Below are 21,957 nucleotides of genomic sequence, written 5' to 3'. Positions count from 1 at the left end.
AGTAATATGCATTTAAGATTCCTCCACATCTTTTCATGGCTTAATAAGTCATTTCTTTTTAGCACTGAGTAATATTCCACTGTCTGGAGGTACCACAGTTTACTAATTCATTCACCTACTAAAAGACATCTTGGTTGCTTCCAAGTTTTGGTAATTATGAATAAAGCTGCTATAAATATCCATGTGCAGGTTCTTGTGTGAACATAACTTTTCAACTCCTTTGGGTAAATACCAAGGAGTGTGATTGCTGGATCATATGGTAAGAGTGTGTTCAGTTTTGTAAGAAATTCCCAAACTGTCTCCCAAAGTGTTGGTACCATTTTGCATTCCTACCAGCAATGACTGAGACCTCCTCTTTCTCCATAACCTTGCCAGCATTTGGTGTTGTGTGTTCCAAATTTTGGCCATTCTAATAGGTGCATGGTGGTATCTCATCATTGTTATTTTAAGTGTATAAACTTGTTAAGAGTAGGAACTATATTTTTTTTAAAAATTTTTCATTGAAGTATAGTTGATTTATAATGCTGTTCTAATTTCAGGTGTACAGCAAAGTGATTCAGTTATATGTATATATATATATTATATATATAGTATATATATATTCTTTTTCAGATTCTTTTCCCTTATAGGTTATTACAAAATATTGAGTATAGTTCCCTGTGCCATACAGTGGGTCCTTGTTTGTTATCTATTTTATATATAGTAGTCTGTATCTGTTAATCCCAAACTCCTAATTTATCCCTTCCCCCATTTCCCCTTTGGTAACTCTAAGATTGTTTTCTATGTTTGTGAGTCTGTTTCTGTTTTGTAAATAAGTTCATTTGTATCATTTTTTTAGATTCCACATATAAGCAATATCATATGATATTTGTCTTTCTCTGTCTGGCTTACTTCACTTAGTATGATAATCTCTAGGTCCATCCAGGAGTAAGAACTATCTTGAAGTTGTCATTTTTTGCATGCCCTTCACAGTAACAAAGACAATGCCTTAGAGTTGCTAGATACTAAAGAAGTACTTAGCAGATTGTAGAATTTCATCACAAGATGGTATTTGAGGTCATTTGGCTAGCTCAACATCCTTATTCCAAAGAAGAGAAAACTAAGTCTCTGATAAATTAAGTGACTCACCCAGGACCATACAACCAGAGCCAGATGGCAGCCCATATCTCCTGAATCCTAACCCAGGCTATAGTCCAATAATACCAAACTGATGATTTTATGTGAGTCATCATTGATGCCTTTCAATTTTCACATCTTGATTTTTCCTCTGTAAAATAGAGATAATAAGCCTATCATTTGATGAATAGAAATTAAAAATGATCATCACAAGGGACATTGTGATTGATAGGAAATGTAGAAATGCTTACTAATACTATGAAGTACTATTTTAAACAGTATTAAAAATAGATATGACAACAAACCAAGGCTCTTCTGGCATTGGAACTCAGAGACTAACCATCTTGACCCTGCATCTTCTCATTTCAGGGGTTTTACTCTCAGGAGTTCAACTCAGTATGGAGTTTGCTATCATTTTTCACCGTGTGTTTATGTTGTACCTCCATATGAGGAGCTTAAGGAGCTTTACAAACATTAGCTCATTAATCCTCCCAAAAACCTCTCTAAGATAGGGCAGAGGCATAAATTATTATTCCTATCTGGAAAAAAATAGCCTAACTTATCTCTCTTAATTTTACTGATACTCTAAACCATTGATTAAATACTAACTTATACCCTGTACACTTAAAATATAATATTTTCTTCCCCAAGGATATTTTTCTTTCTTTTTCAATGTAATGTCATGAAGATAAGTGTGAAACCATAATGACAGGTCTGGTGTTAGAAGCTCATTTGCGAAGCACAGGATAGGCGATAGGTTCTTCCTTCCCCATATGCTCTACTCATTTTCTAAAAAATATCCTTTATTGCCCCTCAGTCATGACAGGAGAAGTGACTTTTAGGATTTAGAGGGACGTTTCGAGACCAATTCACTCCTTTATCTGTAAGCCAAGACCACCAGCAAGAGAACCAATGGATCCATTCAACCATGCCATCCTAACTCTCTATAAAACACTGGTGCAACAGACTTCAAAGCTTTACAAAAGCAGCAATAGAAGTTAAACTTTCAGTCTTGTGTGCTTTGCTTAGGCATGTGGTTCTCACTATAAAGATATTTGGAGTTAGACTTTGAGGATGTTAGAACATGACCAAGACATGAGAAGAATCTGAGGCCAAGCAAGGTTGTTTCATGTAAACGATTGCAACAACACACTTGTCCAGTTAGAGCAGTTGCCCACAGTTCAGGTCAGTGAAAAGGAAAATGAATAAGAATGATAAAGACAAAGTGAAACTAGTACCCTATCACCCCTCAAAGTTTATCAGAGAGGGTAAGAGTCATCTTGCAACTGATTTGAGAGATATTCCGTGTTTTATTATTATTTTTTAAAAGACCATCTCAGACCACCATATGATATTTTTCCTGTCTCATAACAGAATAAAGTTATGTAATAATCTGATGCCAGAAGATGGTAAAGACTAAAGAATCATTGCATTTTAGAGAAGGGGTACTGAGGGCACATAAAAGTTACATCATTTACTTGAGATCACGTAACTAATTATTGCCAAACTAGGTGAAGGCCCTAAGTTGTGTTTCTTTCCCTCCCTCAATCCAAGTTGCTTCTTAGATGTTCAACTAAAATACCTTTATGCTTAGATGACTTATGTTCGACCTTGCTGCCAGATGAAGGAGTTTAATGAGAGAACTACCCCCCAGTGTATTTAATCTTGTTTTGGGGAACAGGCAGGAGAGGGGTGTGGCGTCTTTTCTCAGAAGAAAAGAAAACATGTTCTTCTAAAAGGAAAATTAGCTTTTTCAAGAAACTGCTCTCAAAAATTTCTCCTGGACCTCTGCTTTGTTTAAGCTATGGAGTGTTTAAAGAATGAAGTTCTTATTACATTTCCTTTTCACAAGGTTGTGGAATATTGCTTTGAGCTAAGTAATCAGCAGACCATTTTACCAGTTGGCTAATATTTAGTCAGCATCTCTCTACTACCTGATATAACAGTTAAAGAGTGTTTTGCCGTTATATATTAGTTAAACTTCTAAGAGAAGTTTACTAACCTGAGAGTGTGGTTAGTATTACTGCACATCTGGGAATACTGAAAACTAGCAAAAAAGGAGTTGAATTGCCCTGGGCTGCCACCACAAAAGCAAAGGAAAGAGCTAAGAAGCAAATTCCCAATGGTCCAGACCCACAGGAAAATGTCCTATTTATTTCAGGTGCTATGAAAAAAAATCAGAAAAATGAAGTTTATAGAGCTGGCTATACCTCAGCCTCTTCCAGGTCAGGGAGGAATAAATTAACGAAACAGAAGGGTCTTTCTAATATTGACTTTTTGTCCTTAGTATCATCTTCCTCTTTTTTAGTGGTGTTATCCCCCACAGCCTGACTTTCTTCCTGCATTCTTGCTGTGTCCCTAGAGTTCTTGAATTCATTTACTTCCCATCTGTATGATTCTTGAATAACAGTAATACTTCCCTAAAATACCAATTCCTAGCTGTTATACTTCAAGTAACACTCTGAGCTTTGTGATGAGTTCCAGGAGTGGCTTCATAGGAAATAACAAGTAAGTTAGCCAGAGATAAGTCTGGAAAAATACGGTTTGATGAAGGAGGCGGGTGAAGAATAGTCAACTGTGTATGGATGAGAGAGTTAGAAAACACCATGCAGCAGAGTTGAGTGATTCATGAAACAAATTAGTCCAATAATCTGTCCTCTCCTCTGTGTTCCACATTATCCCTGGGGATTCCTTTTGTGTTGTCCTTGCTCCCGTGTTCTCTTGCTTTCCTTCTTAATGCTATTTCATCCTCCAGGTGTGGTTTTTATGATGGTTCTTCTTTCACCTGAACTCACAGATGAGTTCAGGTAGATGGGATCCACAAATAATCCAGAGAAGAAAATCACCTTCATCCGTTCTCCAGAATTACTGGTTTTTAAAAAATATTTATTTATTTATTTATTTTATTTTTGGCTGCATTGGGTTTTAGCCGTGGCATGTGGGATCTTTCATTGTGGCGTGCGGTGGTCTTCGTTGTGGCATGCAGGCTTCTGTCTCTAGTTGTGGCGTGTGGGCTCAGTAGTTGCCGTGCACGGGCTTAGTTGCCCCGCGGTGGCATGTGGGATCTTAGTTCCCCGACCAGGGATTGAACCCGCGTCCCCTGCACTGGAAGGTGGATTCTTAACCACTGGACCACCAGGGAAGTGCCCTCCAGAATTACTTTGAATGGAATCAGTAAGAGTTAAAAAGCACAGTGGGTATTGTAAAAAGATTTCAAAATGTAATAATGTAAAAATAAATGGCAATTAATGCCTCATCTGCTTATGAAAAGAGTGATTGTGGGATTTTAAGAAAAGGTATAGTATAATGGCTAAGTTGCATTTATATCCAGCACCCTTTCCGCCTTATTGCTAAAAGTTACCTTTCTGTAATTGCAGACTAGTTTAGCATCTTAACAATAATGGACATGTTTTTAAAGTGCATTCTTTACTCCAGGGAGACTCTGTAATAGATACCAGCATTTTAGTAATGATACAAGCAATCTGTAAGCTATTACAGTTTTCTTTAGAGTAATGTAATCTTCGTATTGTTTTGTATGTCTGGAATTTTAATAGTGTTTTTAATTTAGAAAAGGAAGTATATAACATATTACTAACTACATGTGAATATGAACTACGCACACGACCACTGAGCTTGATTCTTAAAAACAAACATGTTTAAAAGTACTTAACCTAGTGTAGGGTAAGTCACAAAGAAATTAAAGAATGCACACAGGGCTAACAGCAGCTTTCATGGAATAACACAGTGAGGGTCTTCATTTTTAGAATGGTTATTAATTTTGGTCTACAGCTAAAAAGTAGCTAAGAGGAATAGAAGTGCTCCTTTCCAAATATAATTAATGTTTTTTGAGCAGATGAAGGTACAAAAAAATTAAAACATAAATATGAGTGTATTAAAAGAATGTTTAGTTTTTCCCTTGATGACACCATTCATCGAAGAGTGTCCAAGGATTTCTAGTATTAATAGTCCTGGTGGCCCCTAATGCTTCAACTTGATTGGTGAGGATACTAGATTGCAAGAACAAGTAAGATCTTTTTCTAGGTCAAAGGTCAGGCTAATTAGGCCTGGAGGTAAAGATGGCATCTCACTTATCTGCTGCCTAGGTGAACGGAGGGTAGATGATTTTTCTTAAAAATGAAAGTGTTCGCTGAAACGATTTTGATTTTAAATGGTTAAAATAAATCATTTAGTGTTAGAATCTAGACTTATACTGTCATGTACAATTTAAAAAGTATTTTGGCACGTATCCCAGACCCTCTTCAAGGAGCTGATGGAGATGTGCTTGGTGAATCAATTCAGGGGCCTTTACTGCTATTTTTAAAATCCAGCTTTTACATTAAATAAACCAGTTTGTTATTTTGCAAGAAGTTATAATCTACTTAAAACTGTCATTCTCTGTTTCTGACTTGCAGTTAGATGGTATTTCCAAAATGTCAGACCTAGATTCTGCTTCTACCGTCACCATAATAAAATGTGACAGCCAAGATATTATATCAGTACCTTTTCCATAATTAGCAATAAGGATCCTGCCAAGGGTTAACTAGAAAAGTTTCATAAATGTTTTTCTACAAATGGTCCTGAAGGCAGTATTACGCTTTTAAAATCTGCTAATGTAGCAAAGACTCATGACAACCAGGAGACAAATCTATGAGCAAAACTGTTTGGAGAGAATAGTTTTGTACTGTATGATGTATGGTATGTAAATGAGCTTATTAGGACTCTAATCTATTTTATTATTGGTGACCAATTTGATAGAGGCATTTACAAAACAATATTTCTGCCTGACTCCTAGAAATGAAGAAGATACATTGATATAACTGAGAGCAAATGATTGCATGTCGTGCCATTTAATCATGTCATTTTTCAATTGCTGTTTTTTGCACTTCACTGCATGCTTATAGAATATTTAGCTCCAATATAGATTAAGTCCCAGAGTTTGCAACTGAGCTGAGTTCCTATATTGGCTGCAATCTTTTAAGTTTGCAATCAGGTAAAATATGAAGATGTCTTTTGTCCATATTTTCTTCAAAATATGCAAGTCGTCATTCATACCTCACTTGAGGTGTTTTAATTTTTTTGGCTGCTTTGAATTACTCCTTTACAATTCCAGGTTGGAAATTCTTTTTTTTTCATATTTTTTAAAGTTTTATTTTTATTTTATTTGTTTATTTTTTGGCCATGCCGCGTGGCTGGTGGGGTCTTAGTTCCCTGACCGGAGATTGAACCGCACCCTCAGCAGTGAACGCGTGGCGTCCTAACCACTGGACCACCAGGGAATTCCTTAAAGCTCATTTTTAATAGAATCATTTTTCTGATATTCACTTCCACTTTGGTTTGGGGCTAGATTTATTTCTTTTTTTCTTTTTCTTTTTTTTGACTAGATTTATTTCTGACATCATGTCTGTTAAATTCATGTTTGCCAAAAGAGCCAAAGCTGCCCGCTCAGCCCATTCCTTATCTGTGATGGCCACCATCTCCTCTACCAGAACAAGATGGCTCACACAGGTCAATACACAACAGGTTGCTCACCATTCTTTTCAGTGGGGTTTTCAGGATAATATAGATATGGGTGTGCAAATTTAGAAAAAGGGTATCTTGCTTTAATACTTCCAATTTCTTTTCCCTGTTTCCTTTTTTTTCTCTTCCTATCAAAACTGTTAATCTTGCTAGGTCAGTTTATTTATTTTTTATTTTTTTATTTTTTTTCTTATTTGCAACATACACTATACACTAGGTATAGTTAAGTTAAGCACATAATTGGCTCAAGAATGGAGATGTCAGGACCAAATATGCTGACCCCTTGCTGGAAACTTTGATAATCATTTGCCTAATGAATGTTTCTTACTTTTGTTAAATCTCTTCATTATTTATATGATTTACATCTTTCTCAGAAAAGAGATTATCTCCCACTGTCTGCTAGAATATGAGGTCCTTGAGGGCAGGAAGTTTTGTCTGTTTTGTTCACTGATGTATCTCAAACACTGAGAACAGTGCCCATTATAAAGGTGTTTAATAAATGTACGTTCAATTAATTAATTAGTATTTTTCCACCTCTGCTATCATTAACTACCCTGGGCTTAAGAATTGCATAGGTTATAAATTCTTATCATATTTGCAGGCTTAGGAATGGGTATAAGATAGACCCCTGACAGATACATGGAAGAAGTTTTTGGCTCTCTGATCAACAGTAACTTTATGGCTGTGGCCACTTCTGGTTGGAACTCAGGGGCAGAGATGGTCTGAAAATGTCAAAATTTTCCAAGCTTCTTCAGCTCTCTTATGAAAGGCAATGTAGCATAGTGTTTTCATGAGTTGGCTCTGGGTTCAGGTTGCATGGGTTAAAATCCTTTGCTGCTTATTTTCTGTTACTTAACCTCTCTGTGTCTCCATTATCTCAGTTGTAAAATAGGTAGATGACAGCAGTGTATGTCTCAGAGTGCTGTTGTGAGGATTAAATGAGTCCATACATATAAAGTACCTAAAAAATGCATAGCACACAGAAATACACAAAAACATTTGTCATTAGTGTAGGAGATTAGTGAAAAATAACTAAGAAAATACTACTAAGAAAAGAACTCTAGCAATTTATGGCTCAATGATTGTTGGTTATTATTTTGCATTCAAGTAAAGCTTGATTATTTGAAGCAAACGTAGCATTATTTTTATTTTGTGTTGGTTCAGATACATATAGTCAACTCAGAATCATCTTTGGTAAAGTATATGAAGTCTATCTGACATGTCAGGTCTCTCATTCTTGTACAGATACTAACAACACAATAGATTACAATTTCATAAGATGTATCTAAATATATATGAAACTCATCACTGCAATAATTACACTTAACTAACATTCTTCAACTCCCACATTTCTTCAACTCCTTTTCCAGGCATGCTCTTCTATGTATACTTTTCTGTTATGTTTTATGATGTCTCTAGAAGTTAGGACAGCTATATTAAAAAAGGAACTGTATTTTTTTATCATATAGCCGAATGTTTTATCTGTTGACTGAGATTTATAGGTCTGTAGTTGTAACTGTATCCCAGGAAACTTTATAGCCATTACTTTAAAAAAAATAAATAAAAGTTCTACATTTGCATTTGTAAGTGTATTAATCAGTGTATTGATCCATGGCTGCAGAACCATGATAACTGACTGGATGGTATTGGTAATATCGAGTCTGTTGTCATAACACACTCTAAAGGAATGGAAAATTATCTGATTATATCATCAGTTTTGTGGTTGACAATATATACCTGCCCTTACTGAGAGATTTTAAAAACTAACAACTTTATTGAGATATAATTCACATACCATGAAATCTAATTTCAAAATGTTGTTACTACCCTGAAAAGAAACCGTTTACCCCTCAGCAGTCATTCCCTATATCCCCCGACTGCAACCCCTGGCACCTACTAATATACTTTCTGTTTCTATGCATTTGCCTATTCTGGCCATTTCATATAAATGAACTCGTACAACACATGGCCTTTTGTGTCCAGCTTATTTCACTTAGCATAATGTTTTCATCCATGCTGTAGTATGTATCAGTACTTCATTCCTTTTTATTGCCAAATAATATCCCATTGTATGGATATACTGTTTTTTTTAATCTATTTATCTATTAATGGATGTTTGAGTCATTTGCACCTTTTGGCTATCATGAATCATGTGGTTATGAATTTGTCTACAGGTTTTTGTGTGGTCATATGTTTTCAGTTCTTTTGGGTATATACCTAGGAGAGAAACTCCTGGACCATATGGTAATTCTGTTTAACTTTTTGAGGAAATGTACTGTTTTCCAAAGTGAGTTCATCATTTTGAAATCCCACCAGCAGCAGATGAGGGTTCCAGTTTCTCTATCTCCTCGCCAACATATATTGATGTTTTCTGGTATATTTATTTATGTTTTATTTCCAGCCTCAACCACTGCCACACCCCAACACACAGACAAATTTGCATATAAGTTCCATGAGAGCAGAAATCTTGTTGCCCACCGTTATATCCCTACCAGTGAGAACAGTGCCTGGAACATAGGAGGCACTCAAGTACATTTAGATGGATAGGTGGATAATTGAATTATTATTAACATCACATTCCACTTGAAATTCCATGCTTTTTAAAATGTTGCAAAAGTTATGGTTTCTTGGGCATTCCCTGGTGGTCCAGTGGTTAGGACCATGCGCTTTCACTGCTGAGGGCACGGGTTTGATCCTGCAAGCCGAGTGGCGTGGCCAAAAAAAAAAAAAAATCTGTGGTTTCTTGACCTTTTCTTATGTGAATCCCCCAACTATAATGCCTGTCCTTCTTCCCCTCCACTTTTTCGAACTTCAGCAACTTTCATGGCCTAGTTCTAGTCCTATGAATCTTTATCGACTCCAGCTGGTAATGATCTTTCTCATCTCCAAAGTCAATGCCCATAATTTAGCATGTATATCAATTGCACAGTACTTTTGGGTCACGGCCTCACTATTCACATGGCACATTCACCTCACTTACCTCATTTAAAATCTACAACAACCTGATGGGTTAGGTCTTATCAAAAACCTTTGCCTTGCATTGATACCTCTCATTTTGAGTAGCCAGAGGCTTCTCTTTACAGCCAGATTACAAGCCCTTAAGATCAGGTACCACATCATATTATATGCCTCTTATCCACCAATGCCATTCCTGTAATGAAAATTATGGTGTTTGGCACATAATTGATACCCAATAAATGTTTATTGCTATAGGAAATATCATTCATGTGATCTTTGCCAACCTTGACCCCAAATTATGATTCCAAACCAACCAGTCAAAAGCATCTTCTGGAGAATCATAGAGGTACCAGTATAGCCTCTCATTTTTCCCACCTGCTATACATTCTTCTCAGACCATGGCTGTAGGCAGTAGCATTACCTGATGCCTTGTACCTTCCAAACAGTCATCAAGGTTTTGATTACTATGTAAACTCTCTGAGAGCAAAGCTTCTATTTAATTTAGCACAATGCCAAATATGTTAGAGTCATTAATTAGTAAATGACTTCCTTGATAAAAATAACCAAAAGGAGTAAAATCCCCAAATACAGTACTCAAACAATCAGCATTCTTTTTTTGTAATTTAATTTTATTTTTTTATACAGCAGGTTCTTATTAGTTATCTATTTTATACATATTAGTGTATATATGTCAATCCCAATCTCCCAATTCATCCCACCACCACCCTCCCCCTCCACTTTCCCCCCTTGGTGTCCATACGTTAGTTCTCTACATCTGTGTCTCTATTTCCGCCCTGCAAGTCAGTTCATCTGTACCATTTTTCTAGGTTCCACATATATGCATTAATATACGATATTTGTTTTTCTCTTTCTGACTTACTTCACTCTGTGTGACAGTCTCTAGGTCCATCCATGTCTCTACAAATGACCCAATTTCATTCCTTTTTATGGCTGAGTAATATTCCATTGTATATATGTACCACATCTTCTTTATCCATTCATCAGTCGATGGGCATTTAGGTTACTTCCATGACCCGGCTATTGTAAATAGTGCTGCAATGAACATTGGGGTGCATGTGTCTTTTTGAATTATGGTTTTCTCTGGGTATATACCCAGTAGTGGGATTGCTGGGTCAAATGGTAGTTATATTTTTAGTTTTTTAAGGAACCTCCATACTGTTCTCCATAGTGGCTGTATCAATTTACAATCCCACCAATAGTGCAAGAGGGTTCCCTTTTCTCCACACCCTCTCCAGCATTTGTTGTTTGTAGATTTTCTGATGATGCCCATTCTAACTGGTGTGAGGTGCTACCTCATTGTAGTTTTAATTTGCATTTCTCTAATAATTAGTGATGTTGAGCAGCTTTTCATACACTTCTTGGCCATCTGTATGTCTTCTTTGGAGAAATGTCTATTTAGGTCTTCTGCCCATTTTTTGATTGGGTTGTTTGTTTTTATTAATATTGAGCTGCATGAGCTCAGCATTCTTAATTATATTAAAATTCTGGAGATCATCAAGCAAATACTAATAATATAAAGTTATCACTGGCTGAAAAGATCTATTCATTGATTGATTCATTAATTTTTTTAGCCATTCAATAACAATTAAAAAATAATTGGGGGTGGGAGGAATTGGGAGATTGGGATTGACACATATACACTATTGATACTATGCGTAAAATAGATAACTAATGAGAACATACTGTATAGCATAGGGAACTCTACTTAATACACTATGGTGACCTAAATGGGAAGGAAATCCAAAAAAGAGGGGATTTATGTATATGTATAGGTGATTCATTTTGCTGTACAGTAGAAACTAACACAACATTGTAAAGCAACTGTATTCCAATAAAAATTAATTAAAAAAATAATTGATCACCAATGGGTTTGGTCTTTAGGCTCTTGGCTACAAGTGTGACTCCAGAATCAGAACTTACAACTTCTATTTTTATACTTCTAAAAAACTACTCAACTAGATTAATTTTCTTATCTGAAAAACTAAGTTCCTCTGTTTTCTGTAGAGCAATGTTCTCAAACTTTAACATGCATTGTAATCACCTGTAGGGCTGGTTAAACCATGACTCACTGGGGTTGCTGATTCACAAGATATGGAGTGGCACCAGGGAATTCTTGTTTCTAACAAGTTTCCAGATGATGCTAATACTGCTTGGCCCGGGGAACACACAGAGAAATTTTGCTCTAGAAAACTTGGTCACAGGTAGCAGACTAAGAGAAGACAATTGCTCACCTCATGTAATTAGAATGGTAAAATACAGAAAATGCAAAAAAGAAGAAAAGCACATGAAAAGGTGTAGAAAACCCTTGCAACAAAGAGATGGAGCTGTCTGCTTTTATATGATCCTATTTAAACTAGAAGAGTGTGCCTATCTTTTCACTTCTCTCTTTTCTCTCTGTATATTTCCTCACGCCAACTACGTTGAAGGCAGGTACATATAATATACATATACAGATTGAAATTTCTTTGTTGTGCTTGCCACATAGAAGGCATATTCAATAGATAGTGTTTAAACAATTGATTCATCTAGAAGGTAAAGTCATGTTTGACTTTTTAAATGGAATTGCTTCATAAATAATTTTTTTAATTTGACACATTACCTAAAGTCCCAGCACTTTGTTTCTATTGACGTACCTAATGATGTTATATTAACTGCTAAATAAAATTGTGTAAGACATATGGAGACAAATTTCTTTGGAGTTTCTCAGCTAGATTTAATTTTTTTCTCTCTGCTTTTACCATATACTTGGTTTTGGTATTTTTTAAATTTCATTCTCCTCCTCATGTCTTTTTTCTCTATTTAGTTCTTACATTTTACTTATTGTGCATTTTGGTTCTTGGTCTAATTGTAGTTCTTTAATTGTAGGCTTATTTATATCCTTTTGTAATAGGAGATGACAATATTATTTAATGTCAAGAATATGGGTGTACATTTGACTCTTGAACAACATGTGTTTGAACTGTACAGGTCCACTTATACTCAGATTTTTTTTCAACAGTAAATACTACTGTACTCTATGATGAGTGGGTTGGTTGAATTTGCAGATGTGGAACCCTGGATAGAGAGGAAACGTGGGCTGGACATAAATTATAATCAGATTTTTGATTGTGCTGGGTGTTGTTACCCCTAACCCCGGCATTGTTTAAGGGGCAACTGTGCAAGTAAATATAATCATTCTATGCAATATGTGTGCATATATACATAAATTTAATGTATAATGAAGAATAAATTACCAATATTGGAAGCCTTACCTTCAGTGGTGTTAAACTGAAGCCAGTGGCAGGAATGATGTTACATCACATTTGGCTCCATAATATGAGTGGTTTCAACAGTCAGAGAAGTTCATAAAGCAAGTCAGGAGAGGAGAAAAACCCCACATAAACCAAAAACACCCCTTTGTATCACCACTGGTGAATTGAAAATCAGATTGATAGTTTATAAGTATAAAGCAAAAATCTTCCGTCTGTTGGCAGCTCTCTTACAACATGTCCAAAAAGATATGTTTAAAGGGTTGGAGATTTGTAAAGGAAAAAACAAATTAGAAATTTTGATTTTCACTTTTATATACTTCTCAACTTTTATAGCAAATATGCTTTTTGAGTAACATGAGGAAGCTGAGTAGAAGTGTGAAATAACCAAATTAAATAGGTCATTAGAGACTTAAAAGTAGAACACCGAACTATATTCCAACAATTGGATTCTAAAGTGATACTAAGACAATGACCTCCATACTAACAGAGGTAGCTTTGTAGGAAAAAATTCCTAAGGTTACCAAATAATAATGATACTAAATACATAACTAAATACAAAAATAATGATAATTAAATACATAACTAAATACAAAAGCATTTGGAATAACTTTCTCTTAGATATATTGATAATTAGTTCTCCTTCTTTCTTTTTATATTTTCTTTCCCACTTCTTTCCTTTCTACTTTTCCGGGAAGACAGTATGGCTGTGCTTGGGAACCAACATGATCTCATTGGATATCAAGGAGAGTGCTTCAAAACTGGCAAAAATGAAAAACCTTATAAACTTTTCTGTTCCTTACTTCCTTTTCCATCTGCTTTACTCTCTCTTTTCTCCAACACACTGGGTACTCCCAGGGTCCCAGGCTACTTGCTACTGGACCTTCTGTCCTTATAACCACAGCCACCCAACTTGGACCATCTGGCTCACGTTGTTCCCCTGAAGATTTCACGACTCCTCCAATAGCAACCTGCACAAACTTCTGTTAGCACCTACCTCTCTGTATTATTCTTGGTACTGTATAGTCCACCTCCAATAGACTCTCAGCTCCTTGAGAGAGGGAGCAGTAACTCGCTCCTTTTTGAAGCCGCCATGCCTGAAGCAGTGCCTGGCAGATGCAAGGTGCAATACACATTTGAGGAGGTCTGAGAGACAGGGATGAGTCTGTCTTATTTCTGTGCCTTACTTAGATTGCTTAGCTTGGGTTTCTGTTGTGTTCTCTGAAAATGTAAGCCAAAAATAGTTATAATAATCATTTTGTTCCTATGTCGTTATATTTAACATTTCTCTACGCATAGTGTATCATGGAAATAATGTGAACTCTACTGATTCTAAGAAACATTACCAGCAAATGCACTGATTTTATTTAGTATGTGTTTGTGATTATAAATAAGCATGTACATTTTAATGGTTGTCATGGAAACACATTTATGTAAAAGAATGTTATCTTATCAATTATATCACTTAGATGTAAAAAAGTACTGAAAAATATGTTGGCCATGTAAAATTCTCAGTGTTCCTCTCCTTTTAAAAGTAGTGTTATTTCCGAAGTGTGCATATAGAATAATCTAGAATGTACACTAAGTTCTTTGAATATTTAAAACTTTTTAAACTGCAGAATTGTGGAGATCTGAAAATCAGATATTGAGTGTCAACAGTTTCTAAAAACAGCTAACACAGTTTTAAAACCCATAGACTGTCATTAAGATGTGGGGTGGGGATCATCTGGATAGTTAAATACTGGATACAATCTAGATACTAATAAAAAGTTATGGCCAATCACCTTTATGAAAATTTCCCCTAGCAACCTCACATGTCCTGTTTCAGAACTTTGAAAATGCCTGTGAGGTGAATGAAGCCCATTGGGCTGCTTTGTGAATATCACCTAATGTGGCTGTGCTAAGTCCACACATACCTTTAGTGTCATCCATGGCAAATTCTCATTTAGCTAAGAAACATAGGGACTTTTTGTTGGCTGGAGAAATGCAGTCATTATTTTAGTCAACTTAAATTGGAGTTTTGCAAGATCCAGTTTTGTGACATGGAAACATCTCTTTTGATTTTTCTAGCCCTTTATTTTTAACAATTTAATGACAAAACACAAACAAAAAACCAAAATCTTCAACATGTATATTCATAGAACTCATTTGAATCAATCCCAGTTGGCTATGTTATTATCTTGAAGTGTTTAATATTGGGCCAAAAAATGACAGATATTAAGTGGGCTTGATAGTTTGATTTGCTCAACAGTTCTAGAGCAAGAGAGCAATTATTGAAGGGTGTGGGTCTGTGTGTGTGTGTGAGAGAGAGAGAGAGAGAGAGACAGAGACAGAGAAATAGAAGGAGAGAGAGAATGCATGTGGGGAGGGTCAGTTAGCAGGATTGGGAGAGGTAATGGAAACAATGCCTGTTGCTTTGGTAGACCCTCAAGTTTTATCTTTGAATGTGTAGGGGTTTCTCCTCATTCAGCATTGAACTAATGAATAGCATCAGTAAAGAAATTTGTCAGACCTGATGGTTCTATCAGGAGTTATATAGGAAAATAGTAATGATCCCTAGGAAAATAAATAAGGGTAAGTTCAAGAAACATAACAAAAAATGCTGTACTGGTATAAACTGAATAATAAAATTCCTAGTCATATTTTGCTGTAAATAGAGGTATGGGAATTTGTCATTCACCTTATTTAAAATTCAAAAATATTAAAGGTACGGGGTTCTCTCATTACAGAAATAATAGAATTCCAGCTATTACTGAGTTAGGGTTGTTTAAATGGCTGTAGCATGTATTATATCAATAAGTGGAACATCTGTATGAGACGTCCACCTGCTGATCTACTACCACTCTGCACATTTCAATGAACTGCACTTAATCATTTTAAGACTTCTTCTAATGAAGCCTTATCTAGATTAACATTTTAAGCACAAATACTTTTAGGCATTAAAACTCTAGCACTAAATGAAATTGCATTGTCTTGTTTATCCTTGTTGATTAATAAGCAATCTGTTAACTGTTAGAACAGTCCAATTGTGGCAGTAGAAGGAGATTAGTAATTCAGTGATGTTTGTGGATATAATCATCATTTCTCCCGAAGGCTTTGAATTAGAGTATCACTTACACACTGTCCGTAGGCAAAGAAGAGATATAATATTTTTAGACATGTGTACCCACTATTTTGCTTGAATCGTTCAGCTTAGGGTCACTGCAGCAATACAAATGCTTCTGGGGGCAAAATCTTACTTTGATGCATGCATATCCTTCTTAAATAGTGTGAATGTCTATTAAAAGAAACACAGCAACTAACAAATAATGCATAAATAATCCAGTATCCTAATTTCTGTTTTCAGAAAATTATTGCTTTGTTAATCGAGTTTCGGAAGAGAAATGTTGCTTATCGTTTTTTTCAAACAATAGCTGTCAATTTTTTTGCAATCTTATTTAACTTATTTCCAGCCAGTAGAAAAGTAAACTTTTGGCTCCAAAGAATCTAAGAGTAAATTTGGAAATACTCCATTTCCTTTTGGAGGACTTTTCTGTCTTTTGTGTTTCCTATGACCTTGAATCAAAGCATGTCAACCTGTTTGGCATAAATGCTTTATTTCATTAAGTTAATCACCTAGATATCAAGGTGGGACCCGACATTTTAGATGTAGAAATCAGTTTAAAAAAAGAAAAAGGGAAGAGGAATGAGATGCAGCTAAATTCATCGGCATCAGTTGGGTGTCTGTAGAAGATCTCTAATCCAAAGGCAACTCCAGAGTCCTTCTTGTCCTATTGTTCGCAGCTGAGCGTATCACTACAATTTAAAATTATGGTGAAAGAGGGTGTTTTATGTTTTAGGGAAATCTGCCCTAGAAACACTAATGGATCCATCCCTTTTTCTGTTGTAGTCCCTCTGTTGTGAAATAAAGCAGCGACGTCGTGGAGTGGCCTCCATCCTGCGATTATGCCAACACCTTCTGGATGACCGGGAGACCTGCAATCTGAACGCGGACCACCAGCCCATGCAGTTGATCATTGTAAATCTTGAAAGAAGGTGGGAAGCCATTGTCATGCAAGCCGTCCAGTGGCAAACACGGCTACAAAAGAAGATGGGAAAGGAACCTGTAAGTGATGATTTCTTTTTTAAAGCATAATGCTCTCTCATTTTTCTTAGAAAAAAGAAATTCTTTCAGGGCTTGGAAAATGTGTTCGTCTTACAAGTGGTTTTGCTAACTAAAGGGATAGCTCTCTCTAACCGTTAAAAGAAACTGCTTTTATCATAACACAGAGATTCATTTGCCTACCGATAAGATGTATTTTAGTCTCATTGTCTTTTAAAAAATTCATATGGAGACTTTGCTTAACCTTACCAAACTAAGGTTTGGTAAACCTCACCAACAATATCATTAATCATACAATACCCCATGAAGATTTTGCTAGGAGGTGGTTTACCACTCTCAGAGCATATGGAGCAATGTGTATGCTTTACAGACAAGGCAACAAAGTATACAGTTTACCTTTTCTTTACATGATATGAATTAACACCATCCACGTGTAAAACAATCTCCATTGCTCCTGCTTAGAGCTCCTTCCAATACAGTTGCATTGCTGAGAACTAGCAAGTTTCCTCTGAGAGTTTTAATGTAGTGCTCAAGGTAGAGGTCGGGACCCCTTTTAAGAATTTTCCAAATTGACTGTAAATTCAAGCTGTTGCTAGATGAAGGAAATATATATATATAACTAGAGTTGTTTTATTATAATGTAGAATACACACTTGTCCAGAAAACCTTAAGGGAGAGGATTTATTGATAAAAAGATTACATTCCCCAAATGACCTTGAAGTTAGTGTCTGTTAGTTGAAGGCCTAATTCTCATGTTTGACTTACATAAATGAAATACACACACACATACATACATACATACATACAATGGAAATTTTTTCTTGTGTATTTATATTATCAGTTCTATGTCTTTGGAAAGTTCAAGATTCAAAATTGTAAAATCAAGTATAATAATCCTGACACTGAAAAACAGGCTTCTCTTATGAATTCTAATTTTAACAAAACCTAAATATTTAGGTTATCTGATGTGTTTGGCATTGGGGACTGGGAACAGAAGGGACAATGAAGCAGTAAGCCTTCTCACTCTTTTTGCATCTGTAGTTATGTTGAGTCTAGGGGGTGATTTTATCCTCAATAGTTCACTTTAATTGTTTTGCACTGAAGTCATTAAATTTCTTAAGACTTCCAAGTTATTACCAGTAATCAGATTCTATATAATTGGATGTCTTTTCTTGAAATGACCTATTTGTTGTGAAGCTATTTAGCTAGAGTGTTTTCTTTTCTTTTCTTTTTCTTTCTTTCTTTCCTTCTTTCTTTCTTCCTTTCTTTTTTTTTCTCTGAGTGTTTGAAAGCATAGAAGAGGTTATTTTTTATTCTATAGTTTGAAACATCTAAGCATAGTAGTGGTGATAATAAAATTTACACAAAAACCAACTGCACCTGGAGAAGCTGTTAACGTTTTGGAAGCATTCAAGCTGCTTTGGAGGAAACAAAACTGGGTTTCTTTGGAGATTTATTTGTAATCGTATGATGAGGGATGCAGGACTGGATCTCTGCAGACTAGCTGTAGACATTTTTATCCTACTTCTGTGGTAAAGGGGTAAGCTTTAGCTTTGAAACCCTGGCTGCTTCTTAGAGGCTCAAGCTACTACAGAGAGGTAGATAAAAATTGCAGATAGACAAAACACCCCCTTTTCTTTAGGTTGGCTGCTGAATGTTAGGTTTTATGGAATGATGAGGTAGCAAATAAGGTCCTCTGTGCTAAACAAGATTGAAAATCACTCGAGAAAGGGATAGAAGAGTAGCGAGTGGCACTAATGCCAGCAATACAATGAACACCGTGTACCTCATTACGTTGGAGATATTTCTTGCTCTGATCTCTGTTGGTTGGGTCAAGAGTCCAAGTTGCTTTGATGGGCAAACAAGTATTTTACCAACATGGGAAGCTGCCTTTGTAGAGACTCAGAAGCCTCTAAGTGGTCTGTTTGCTTTTTTATCCTATGTCCCCACCCCCATGCCATCCCCTTCTTGTGTACAGGGACTTTCACTGCTATATTTCCAGGGCCTGGGACATTCCTGCGTATAGTAGATCTTTAATAGACATTTGCTAAATGAATGAATACAAGCTTTCAATTGATAAACTTTGTTTCATTCTGGCATTTGGTTTGGAGTTACTATTTCTATATTAATTCTCAATGTTCATATTCTCACAAAATGGCTTTGAGTGTTATGTTCCTATTTGAATATTTCACCTTCATGAGATCACCAAGGAGATGCCTTTTAACCTTTCTTCTTGCCTGGTAGGGTCAGTTTTTCCAAGTTTTAAAGTATGATATGAAGTCCCCCATGGTATACTCTCTTTTCTTCAAATTATTTCTGAAGGAAATTCTCTATGAGGTATTGAATAAAGTCATCCTGAAAGTGTGGGCTAGGTTCTGGCACTTAGAATTAGAAGCTCTAATTCTATCTCCGTATTGTAGAATTTTCTTAGTCACTTTGGAAATAGCTTGTATAAGAGATGTCACCTAATGGTCGATCCAGTGCTCCTCATTTTTCATGTTACATCTGTTTGTGTGATGATTTAATTACTGTTGGTCTTCTCCACTAGTCTGAAGAAGGCAGCCACACGCCAGTTTCTGCTCACCTTTACATTCCTAAAAGCCCTACGTAGTATGCAGGACTTAACAGGTACTCCATAGTATTTGTTAAATAAGTGAATTTTCTCTAAGTGATGCTCTATAGTAATCAGTGTTAGAGATTTAAAGGTACACAAGATATCCTCCTCCTCAAAAAGTATAGTTAATACAAATATGCAAATAACTATGATGCTAGGTCTACTGAGGTAATTATGGGCTTCAAGCTTACAGTTAATACTGACAAAAATATGAAAACTCCTTCCATAGTATTCAGGAGAATTCAGATAAATGTACATATGTCAAGTAAGCAAGCTTCTCTATTTCTCCTAACTAGGTAAATAATGAATCTCTCTCTCTCTTTTAACTGGAAGAAAGCAAAAGATCTTGTATTAAATTCTGGGAGTTAAAACAGACAAAACCCAAAAGCATCTTTCTCCCTTATCATCAAGATTTGAAATTGCATAATTATTTGACACTACACCTTGTTCTTTCTACATTCAAGCTCTTTTCCCAGACTTATTTGGTTTATTTTTGTGTTACCTGTAAAAAATGACCTCTGTCTATACTTTGTATGCTTTAATTCTAATTTTCGTTTGAATCATATGTTTTTATTTCTAGTCTCCTGCCTTCTCTCTATGATTCAGGCTCCACATTTTGGCTAGCAATACCATGTGCCTGAATTACCTTAGATCGTCCCACTTGCCAAAAGAGCGTTCTGAATTTGTGATGTGTTAATTATAGAGAACCAGGATTTTTTCTATTAAAAGTTTGAATCTCACCTCCTACAGTAGATGCAAATTAAAATATATGAGACAACCATGGAAACACCAAGAATCCATACCAATAATCTATACATCCACTCAGATTAATCATTATCAAAGAGAAGATAACTTATTGATGAAGGCCATAGACCTTCTTCCTCTAAAAATACATGGGCAGACTTCCACTTCCAGCCAGGACTGAGTAAAGGACCAGGACCCTTCTACCTGAAACAATTTAAAAGCTGGGTAAAATCACAATTTTAAGACCTTGGATACCAGGCAATGAAGAGATGTGAAATGATTGAAGTGATACTATGATTACTCAAATTTCTGCCTAGACAGAGTTTTCAGGTCACAGTGTGCAAAGAGGAAATCCATGCAGAGCCTAGCATTATCCCTGGGACAGGTCTGGGAGGCTGAGGAGGACAAGGGAGCTAAAGTTGCTACACGGCATAGTACCAGAGAGGAGAGAGCTGCACAGAGAGATGACTCTAGAGCTATGCAGAGGGATCCTTTTAAATCTTCAGCAGAAGAAACCACCTGAAAAAATTAGAGGGAACAATCCCTGGAGCTCACACACAGCTGGGAATAGTTCCTTTTCCCATCAGTCACAGTAGAATCCTTATTATTCACAGGACATGTGATACAGTACCAAGAACAGTTTTGCCTTAGTAATGGGGCAAAATTAGACTAAATGCTACTCTAGTCTTGCCCAAAAAGCTTAAAAGCAAGACCTGAAAGGATCAAACTCTTTCAAAGTTATTTAACTATATCCCAGGACAAAACTCAAGAATGCTTATAAGCATCTAAGTATCCAGCATCCAGCAAGGTAAAATTTATAGTGTCTGGCGTCCAGTCAAAAGCTTCCAGTGTTACAAAGAAGAAGTAAAATATCTTTGAAAATGAGGAGAAAATTCAATTAATAGAAACAAATCCAGAAATGACATATTATAGATTTAATAGACAAGAACATTAAAAGTTATTTTTCTTGCATTCCATATGTTCAAGAAACTAGAAAATATATTGAGCTTATTTAGTAGAGACATTGAAGATATCTATCTAAAATCAAACTTCTACAGATGAAAACTGTAATAACTGAGATAAAAAATACCCTGGATGGTATTAACAACCAAGTAGACAGTGTGGAAGCAACAATTCATAAACCTGAAAACATAGTGATAGAAACTGTCAAAAATGAAACAAAGAGAAAAAAAAAGACAAAAACAAAAGCATAGCATTAGTGAGCTGTGAGATAACTTCAAGCAGCCTAATGTATATGTAATTGGAATCCCTGAAAAAAGGGCAGAGGGAGAAACAATTTTTGAAGAAATAATGACCCAAATTTTCCAAATTTGATGAAAACTATAAACCCACAGATCCAGAATGTCAACAAACCTTAAGCACAAGAAACATGAAAATAACTACACCAAGGGGTATTCTGTTCAAATTGATTAAAACCAGTGATAAGAGTATCTTCAAAGTACCTAGAGGAAAAAGATACATTATATACAGAAAATAAGAAGGAAGGGTTATAGCATACTTTTTTCAGAAATATAATACAAGTCAGAAGATAGGGGAACAACATCTTTAAAGTATTGGAAGAAAATAACCCAGAATTCTATACACAGAGAAAATACTATTCAAAAAGGAAAACAAAA

The 21,957-nt window shown here is 35.7% G+C and overlaps 1 protein-coding gene across 10 annotated transcripts in view; it reads left to right on the top strand.

The window, feature by feature from the left end:
* Positions 1–21,957, top strand: part of AKAP6 (A-kinase anchoring protein 6) — a 580,300-nt gene that overhangs the window by 502,764 nt on the left and 55,579 nt on the right. For all 10 annotated transcript variants that reach the window (XM_068546345.1, XM_068546336.1, XM_068546308.1 and 7 more), the window contains one exon: positions 16,750–16,965. In XM_068546345.1, coding sequence (XP_068402446.1) covers positions 16,750–16,965 — 216 coding nt within the window. The remainder of the gene's footprint in view (positions 1–16,749; positions 16,966–21,957) is intronic.

The sequence above is a fragment of the Eschrichtius robustus genome, chromosome 1, assembly GCF_028021215.1.
Source record: "Eschrichtius robustus isolate mEscRob2 chromosome 1, mEscRob2.pri, whole genome shotgun sequence".
In the NCBI taxonomy this organism is placed as follows: Eukaryota; Metazoa; Chordata; class Mammalia; order Artiodactyla; family Eschrichtiidae; genus Eschrichtius; species Eschrichtius robustus.
The sequence above is the reverse complement of the archived record's forward strand: the minus strand, read 5'-3'. Positions and strand labels throughout refer to the sequence as shown.